Source organism: Phaenicophaeus curvirostris, chromosome 1 (assembly GCF_032191515.1).
Source record: "Phaenicophaeus curvirostris isolate KB17595 chromosome 1, BPBGC_Pcur_1.0, whole genome shotgun sequence".
In the NCBI taxonomy this organism is placed as follows: domain Eukaryota; kingdom Metazoa; phylum Chordata; class Aves; order Cuculiformes; family Cuculidae; genus Phaenicophaeus; species Phaenicophaeus curvirostris.
Window position 1 is genome coordinate 117,912,378 of NC_091392.1, and position 8,920 is coordinate 117,921,297.

The 8,920-nt window shown below is 41.9% G+C and overlaps 1 protein-coding gene across 1 annotated transcript; it reads left to right on the top strand.

Moving 5' to 3' along the window:
• Positions 1-7,595, top strand: GATD3 (glutamine amidotransferase class 1 domain containing 3). Its single transcript, XM_069872713.1, has 7 exons — positions 1-102; positions 3,150-3,202; positions 3,938-4,051; positions 4,398-4,517; positions 5,360-5,452; positions 5,782-5,938; positions 6,561-7,595. The coding sequence occupies exons 1-7, from the start codon at positions 4-6 to the stop codon at positions 6,687-6,689; spliced, it is 765 nt and encodes a 254-aa protein (XP_069728814.1). The 5' UTR covers positions 1-3; the 3' UTR covers positions 6,690-7,595.
• The last annotated feature ends 1,325 nt before the right edge of the window (positions 7,596-8,920 follow it).

The window sequence follows — 8,920 nt, forward strand, 5'->3', positions numbered from 1 at the left end:
GCCATGCTGGCCCTGCGGCTCGCGCTGCGCCGGGCCGCGCCCGCCCGCTCGGCCGCCCTGCACTGCTCCGCGCGGCGGCCCCGCCCCGCGCGCGTGGCCGTGGTGAGGGGCGGGGGGGGAGGGGGAGAAGAGGGTGGTGGGGCCGCCGTCGCGCTGTGGGGCGGGGGACACCGAGAACTCGGGGAGCCTTGGGGCTTCGGAGCCGGCTCCGCCTGGCCCGGCCTCGGAGCTGGGAGAGGCTGCGGAGACACCTCCGCTCCGCAGGGCGGTATCGGCTCCGGAGAACGAGCCGCGGCTCGATACGCTGAGAGAAAACGCGCTCTCAGAGCGATGTCCTGTCTGCCTTTCAAAACAAACCCGCAGTTACTGAGCTGGAACTTAACTCCGCTTTAGCCTAAATCAAAAATATTCTGCTTTTTGCAGCAGTAACTGCTTCTGGTATCAGTGCTGGGAGGGTTCGGTGTGGCCCCAGCCCGAGGGGGTGAAGCTCGCCCTGTGTCTGCAGCAGCCGGGAGGCCTTGGGAGAAGTTGGAATTGAGAAAATGAAGCTGTTTAGAATTGGGTTACCTTAGAGGAAGCCAGACCAGGAGCGGGAAATAGGTAGAAATTGGCTTCTCCTGTAGCTGTTACCGGCCTGGAGTTGAGTTAGAAAGAGCTGAACTTGAAATACAGTGTAACCAGCGGGGAGAAGGAGGGTACTAGGAGTGCTGAGGGAAATATTTAAGTTATGCTTTGCTGTAGGAAGGAGGTAGAGCATGCTAAAAGCACAAAAGAAAGGGAGCAGATGGAGGAGCTGCAGTTTGCCAAAGGAAAATTTAGACTGTGGATAACATTCAACAAGGTCAAGTGCAAGGTTGGGTCAGGGTAATCCTGGGTTTCAATACAGGTTGATGTGGTTGAGAGCTGCCCTGTGGAAAAGGAATTGGGGGCTACTGATGGGTGAAAGGCTGGATGTGAGCCAACAGCGTGCACTCGCAGCCTAGAAGTGCAGCCATACACTGGGCTGCATCAAAAGGTGTGTGACCAGGTTGAGGGAGGTGATTCTGCAGCTCTGCTCTCCTCTGGTGAGAACCACCCCCCCCGGGGAGTCCTGCATTCAGTTCTGGAGTCCTCAGCCCAGAAAGGACACACGGCTGTTAGGGTGAATCCAGAGGAGGGCTGCAAAAATGATCCAAGGGCTGGAGCACCAAACCTAGGAAGGCAGGCCAAGAGGGTTGGTGTTGTTCAACCTGGAAAAGAGAAGGCTCTGGGAAGACCTTATAGCAACCTTCCCGTACTTAAAGGGGGTCTACAGGAAAGCTGGGAACAGAGTCTTTAGCAAGGCCTGTTGTGACAGGACAGCTAATGGTTTTAAGCTAAGGGAGATTTAGACTGGATGTAAGGAAGAAAATTTTACAGTAAGGGTGGTGAAACAGTAGAACAGGTTGTCCAGGGTGGCAGTGGATGCCCCATCCCTGGAAACATTCAAGGTCAGGTTGAGTGGGGCTCTGAGCAACCTGATCTAGTTAAGGATGCCCCTGCTCCCACAGGGGAGTTGGACGAGATGGCCTTTAAAGGTCCCTTCCAACCCAAAGTATTCTGTGATTCACAAGTGGGTACACAGTTTTGGACCTTAGTGGACAGTTTCTGGAACCCCAGCTTTGCATAGTCTTCACAGCAAAACATGTGAAGAAATGAGGCAGCAAAACCTGCATGAAGAAATCTTTTTGGGGTGGAGTTGGCTCAGGAATGGGTAGAATGCAAGTCCAAATGTCTAAGACATAACTTACCAGGAATTATGTAATTTTGGCAAACTGCAGCTTTTTAAATAGTGGAAAGCAAATGTTACTGTTGATATTGGTGACATAAATTCCTGACTGTGATTGGAGACAGATTTGTCACCAAATAGATATGGAAATAACAGAAGAGGATAGTTTTTTAGCACTTTTGTTTAAATGAGTTTCAAAAGCATTTTAGAAGTGTTACTTACAGGAGATAACTTTAGCACAGCTGCTTGTTTATTCATTCTGAATTGAATGAAAGAGAAAAGTTGGTGAGAAGGTGGCTCCTAAATACTGGAGCAGTAAAATTGTGATTAACATGGACAGAAGAACATTTGTGAATTTTACTCATTTGGTGGAGTGATGGTGGCATGTTTTGCCTGAGAGTAGTGGACTGGGTGTTGTGGTCTGAAAGCCCCTTCGAGTCCAATGTTTCTAACCAAGACAGTTTCAGTTGTGAGTTTCTGTTCATGTGCCAACAACTAAAAACCTTCAGGCTCCTAAAATATTAGATAAAAACTGGAGGTGAACTCTCTTCTTTAACTGGATTTTTTTTCTTTCAAAACAAGCAACCAAACAAAAAACCCCATAAGAATTCATATGTAAACTTTCAGGAACTGGTAATAATTTGGATTTTTTGGGGTTTTGTTTTATCCTTACAATTGCTTTTTTCCCTGGGGTTTTTAAAAATGTTCTTGTCTCCTTCTACTCTGTGAAAGACTCTCTCCACCCACACAAGGATAACTGATTGCTTTGTGCTTTTTATTCTCCAGTGTATATAAACAAAGTAATATTACTGTAGTAATAGGGAAAATGATGATTAATATAGCATAGTTGGATGAAAAGTGATTTAGCTATTGATCTGTGATGTGGATCCTCAGACAAAATACAGCAGCAGGTAAAATAGTTTGTCTTAAGTGCCTCCTTGAAGTGCACTTTTGTCCACCTTCTGTTTGATGTGCACTTGGATGAGAAGTTATTTCACACAGTTATGGATGTTTCATCAACAGGTGTATGACAGTCAGAATGACACTCATTTTATGCACAGTAAAAACATACCTAGGATATTGTGTCAGTTTATTAACTGAGGAATAAATGCGGTAGCCAAGAAAGAAATATTAGGTATTTCTGAGACCTGTCTGTGAGGGATAGCTATAAATAGCACATGCCAGTTCTGCAGTCTGTCAACATCGGTGCTAAATAGCATGATGTTAAGTGCCTTAGTAAAGACCTTGTGGCTAAGTTTGTTTTGTTTTGGGGGTGGAGGGAAGTTTGTTGTTCTTTGTGGATTGTTTTGTCTTTTTTTTAAAAAAATCTCCTACACTGTATATGAAAGATCCTGTTGGAAGTTTTTTATCACCTGAAATAGTCTTGATTTTCTTACTGCAGGTCCTCTCTGGTTGTGGTGTCTATGATGGCACAGAAATCCATGAGGCCTCAGCGTAAGTTGTGTTATGAAACTGTTGGCTCAAAGAAACCGACGTTCTGTTGAATTCAGTTTTGGTCTCTCTGGCCATCAAAATTACCCTGAAAGATGTATGATGAAGCTTCACAGCTTCTCACAGTGTAAGTGGGAGCTCAGGCTGCGTTCTTGCAGTACTCAGCAATGATCCAGAGGTGCAGCACGATGCACGTGATGCCAGAGCAGTGAGTTTGAGAGAGACTCTTTCCTTCAGAAACAGAAAATCAGAGTTCCAGAGTCAATCGCAAGAGAGTTAAGTAAAGACTTCATTTCATAATCACTTTGAATACCTGTTCCAGGGCCTAAATCCACCACTAGATTTGTTAGTACACAGCTGAATTACTGACTCTTAGAGTTGATTGCTAAGAGATGTTTCATTGAGACCTAGATTAAATATACTCATTGCTATGTTAGTCGCAGGACTCTTCCATAGTACCTGGGGACTTGGAATGAGAAAGGAAGTTTTTATTGTTCTGGTTGTGTGTATAAGAACGCTGAACAAAGAAACTTGTCTCTAACTTACCTGACCCTGCCTCCAAATTGATTTTCTGCTCTGCTTTGCACTTTGGTGTTAAAGGGATTTTGCTGCTTTGGTGGGATATGTGTTTCTCCACTTCTTTGAAAATCAGGTGATGCAATATTTGTAGCAAGACTTAGGGGTCGGGTAAAGCCTCTCTTACAAGTTTTTCAGCATGTTTTATCTTGTGTTTTATAGCATACTGGTACATCTTAGTCGTGGGGGAGCTGAGGTTCAGATGTATGCTCCAGATGTTCCTCAGATGCATGTCATTGACCACAGTAAAGGGCAACCAGCTGAAGCTGAGTCAAGGTAAAGTCTGTGTCTAATGCATTTGTATGACTGCTGAGTCTCAGTCTTGGGTATTCTTCAAACATAGCAGCCTGTAACTGCAGTTGTAGCACTTTGCTGACTGGCTTAGCAGCTTTATGCTAGCTGGTATTTTTATCGGAGAGAAAAGATTAAACGAGTTTTCTGGTCTTGATTATATACAATCTCTTAATGTGCGTGTTTCCCAGTAGTGGTATTTTGCATCAGTAACTTCAGTGCCACTGTTCTTCTTGCTTTCTCCCTTCCTCCCCCTCCTCTTCCTCTGCCAAAACTTTATGCTGTACCGTGTGCACATGCTTAATTCATCTCTTTGGTTTATTTCTTCAAGGAATGTTTTAGTGGAATCCGCAAGGATTGCTCGTGGTAAAATTGCAAGTCTGGCTAAGCTTACTACAGCAGACCATGATGCTGTGATATTCCCTGGTGGATTTGGAGCTGCTAAAAACTTGTGAGTGCCAACTAAGCATTAGACTCTTCAACTAAATATTCATCATCAACTATTCATTATCAGCTATGATGCACACAATAAAATCAGGAGACGTTAAATGGCCTTACTTACTACATGTGTAACCTCTGCTTAATAAGGAAAATGCTGTTCAAACTGTTGGAGTTAAGTTGTGCTGTTGATGATGGTTTCGAGTGGTGATTCTTATTGGCGTTGTTTCATTTTAAATTTGCTGAACAACGTTGGTGAGAATTCTGGAGTTTAGATACTGCGCAAGAAGACCTTTTCTCCCTTTCACCGGTGTGGTGATTTTTTTTTTTAGTCCTGACTGAGAGAAATGAAGGTAAAACTTTAATAGTTTCAGGTGTCCCTAGTGTTATTACTGTTATGAGTGTTGTTTCATTGTGTCTGCCTACCAAAAAGTCCCCTCTTGCATTAGTAATGATTAAGCAACATCTAGCTCAAAAAAAGGTGGGGGTAAGTGTTAACCAAGTGGATCACTGATTATCCTGTTGTTGACCTGGTATTTTGTTGGCTTTTAGAAACCTGTTATTTCACCTTCTTATTTTCTCCTTTGAAAACATTGTTGTTCCACTTCTCATTAATCCTAGTAAGCTGATTTTATAATTCTTATTTCTAGATGTTTATACCAAGAACTTTATGACATACCAAAACCTTAGAAGTGAGTAGTTTTTAAAGCATTGATGGCCAACTATGTGCTTTTTCAGCCACCTTTTAGAAGCTGTTAGGTTTGTGATGACTTTTGAGAGCCAGTCTCAGTGCAGACAGGCATCTCTCTTTGTAGGTTTATACTGAGATATGCATCAAGTTTCTTGTTGTGGCAGATCTACCTTTGCTGTTGATGGGAAAGATTGCAAAGTGAACAAAGAAGTTGAGCGTGTCTTGAAAGACTTTCACAAAGCAGGAAAACCTATTGGGTACGTATGTTTGTTGGAGGGATATTTGTTTGATAGCGTGAACATGGAGACTATGTCTGTTTTGTTGAAATGTGCAGCTGTAATTGTTGGAACCAGACAAAACATCTTCCATTTTGTTTCAGTTGTAGTTTGTTTTTTGAAATGTGTTTTTCAAGATGCATGTGTGTGTAGGTGTTTGTCAAAGAAGCAGCTAAGGAAATGCTGAGTGGAAGTTGCCTTGTGATATCTTTCAAATTTGTAAGACCATGTCCATGTGAATTTTTTCAATTATGACCAAGTTTTGAAAAAGTGCTGTTTTTGAATCACTCTTATAATTACTTTTCTTGCAGTCTTTGCTGCATTTCACCAGTGTTGGCAGCGAAGGTTCTTTCTGGTGCTGAAGTAACTGTGGGCCATGAAGAAGAGGAGGGTGGCAAGTGGCCTTATGCTGGGACTGCAGGAGCCATTAAAGAACTGGGAGGAAAGCATTGTGTGAAAGAAGTAACTATATCCTTTCCTGTTAATTCTCATGTTGTGAGACAGTTTAGTAATGTGTCATTACAGTAATGAATACATGCACGATCTATGCTTTTCCACTTACGGTTTAGTGGGAATATACTGTGTATAGCAGATGACATGTAATACAGGGCATGATTAGAAACATTGTCTTCTGTACAGAGCTGTGGAGTTAAAAGTCATCCTCAGATGTTGCCGTAGAACTCCCTTTGTCACCCAGGAACACAGTAAATGCCAAGTGAATTTGCACATAAAACTGGCATGAGTTACAACTGGTCAGTTCTCTTTGAGATTTTTTTTCTTTTCCTGAAAGCTAATGCTGCAATCAGACTGTAGTCAGAGACATTTTATTCACAGTCAGTAAATTTCGTAGGATTTCTTGTGTTTCTGAGTGTTCCCACAGATTACTCTTCCAATGTTTGTATTTTGGCAAAACCAGCTTCTGATATCTTGGATTACAGGTTGCAGCTGTCTTTGCAGCTGGACGGTATAATCTGTTTGGAAAGTGCTTTTTTGTAGGATAGTGAAGTTGTGAGGTTTTGTCTATGGCAGTTTATTTTGCAGACAGCATCTGCAAGTGAGACATAAGCTGTGTTTTCCTTAACTCTTTTACGAAGCTCATGTGGATACAAAAAACAAAGTGGTGACTACCCCAGCATTTATGTGTGAAACCGAATTGCATCATATCTTCGATGGCATTGGGGCCATGGTAAAGAATGTGCTAAAATTAACTGGCAAATAAGAAAAAAAATCAGGAATGTTTAAATTTAGGATGTAGTATCAAATATAATATGGACTGATGGAAACATTTTCACCTGCTTGTCCTATTCACGCTCCAGTGAATGCTGATCCGAAGCTGATTGATTCCCAGCTGTGGGGTTTTCCATGCCCTTTTGGGGAGAGGGGCCTGCAGAAGGGCTTATGGAGTATAGTCTGGCCTGAGACACAGAGCATTTTCTTGAGCTTTTTCAGCTGGAGATAGCTGTGTGGACATATTCTGAAAGCAGTCCTTCCACTGCACCAGTGTCAAATAATTTCTGGGGGGTCAAAAAGAGAATAAGGGCCCTTTCAGAAGCTAAGGGCAGATGTGTTGTAGGGATATAGAAGATGCGGTGGCAGTGTTATGTAGTGGATTAAGAATGGGAGTGGAGAGGAATTCATGAGTGGTTCAGGGTTTATGTGCTCAGGCCTCTATCTCTGAACTAAAATGCAGGATCAGCTGTCAAGGGAGTAGACATCTTCCATATTTTAATTTTAGCTTGGTATTAATTAAAAAGTAATGTTTTGGTTTTCCGTTGAAAAAGATCTAGTTTTCGTGAAGGAGCCATTGTCAGCATCATTGTCATCCATCAGTCAGCAGCAGGATACATCTTAACTGTCAAAACATTAGCGCTTTGAAAAGTTCATCTGTTGTCCTATTATAGCTAAAAAGGTCTTGAAATGAAGGAGAAAATATCTGCTGACGTGACGCACAATTTTTAAGTGTAATATCTGTGTTGAAGTAGTTGCCTGGCTAGCAGTGGACGGAAAAAAGAATCTCAAATTATCCTTGCTTTCCCTGCTTTAGAGTAATAAAGGTTCCTCCAAAGAAATACCAAATGTCTGGAATAATTATATATAAATAAATCAATTTCTGCCTTTGTCTCAACCTTGTCCCTTCACTTTTGTTTGATAGCTGTTTATGTTAACTGGTTGATACATTCTAACAGTTTTTCTCCTCTTCAGTTTTCTTCATGTCTGAGACATTTTTTTCCCTGTAGAATCCAGCAGAGTCTCCTTCCAACAAACAAAATGACACCCCTTACCTTCTATTCAAGTTCCTTTTACATGACAAACATGCTGAAGGGAACCTGTATTTTTAAGGGAGAATTGTGTGTTTCATAAATGGAATCTACAAGCCTTAGGTTCAGTTGGAATACTGTTTGTGGCTGAAGCTTGCTAGGAGTATGGAATTACTTTTATTTTACTGAGGGGAGTAAAGAAGTGGAATGCATTTTGAATATGAGTGGTGTGTGCGCTCATCTTGCTCGGTCACTGCTCATGGAGGAAGTGTTTTTGCTTCTGGAGCCTCTTACAATGTGATTTATATTTTTGTCACTAAAAATCATGTTAGGATTTAGAAGATCTGAATACGTACTTCAACGATGTTGCTGTTGGAGGATTTTATGGAGATCTCTTGCGCAGATTGTAAATTCCAGCATGGTTACAGAGAAATACCCACAAATCAAGTCATCATCCTAGCAGGCATGGTTCATAAAGTAGATTTTGGAGATATTTGGTAACTTTTTTGTTTGTGCATCAAATTTAGGCAATTTTCAGTATCAGGTTGATAAGAAAGAGAATTTAAAATATCGATGCTATGTAATTCAGTGCAAATAAAGCCTTTCCTCTATAAGCTCTGCTTGTACACAAGTGGATGTTTTTAATACAAATTCTGTACACAGAGATCTAGCAGACCATGGGAGGTCATTATTCATATAAGATGTAGTGACTTGTAAAAAGATGTATCTTTTGTACATCTGCAGGATGTACAAAAGAAATTTGGTAACATAAGAAAGTATCACAAAACAGAGATGGTATTGAAATCCCCAGAACAGAAGGAGAACAGCTGCTGCCTGTGTTTATGGTACCTTACTCTGCTCTGAGACTGATCTAAATTGAGCTCAACTCTTGTCTCTCCATTAGCTCCCCTCACCACAGCAGGTTGCGTATGGGTATTTTGAGTGTCTCATATCTGCAATTCCCAGCAAGTGCAGCCATGGTGGCTTAAAGCTTTCTTAGGTTCTGAATTTTAGATTCCAGTGTCCTGAGGGAAAAGACGGTTTCTTGAAGAAATTGCTAGCATCATGCAGTGACCAGCTGTTGCAGGTTGGTGGGCAGATCATCCAGATGCTGCCTCCTTTTACAGTCCTTTGACATCCTTTCTTGAATCCAGAGACCCAAATAATGAAGACTACTAATAATTTACTATGT

Excerpts from the sequence above, each read along its gene's own strand:
- GATD3 (XM_069872713.1), top strand. The coding sequence starts at position 4 with ATGCTGGCCCTGCGGCTCGCGCTGCGCCGGGCCGCGCCCGCCCGCTCG. Across the intron at positions 103-3,149 it reads GCCCCGCGCGCGTGGCCGTG|GTCCTCTCTGGTTGTGGTGT; the intron begins GTGAGGGGCGGG and ends TTCTTACTGCAG. Across the intron at positions 4,518-5,359 it reads TTTGGAGCTGCTAAAAACTT|ATCTACCTTTGCTGTTGATG; the intron begins GTGAGTGCCAAC and ends TTGTTGTGGCAG.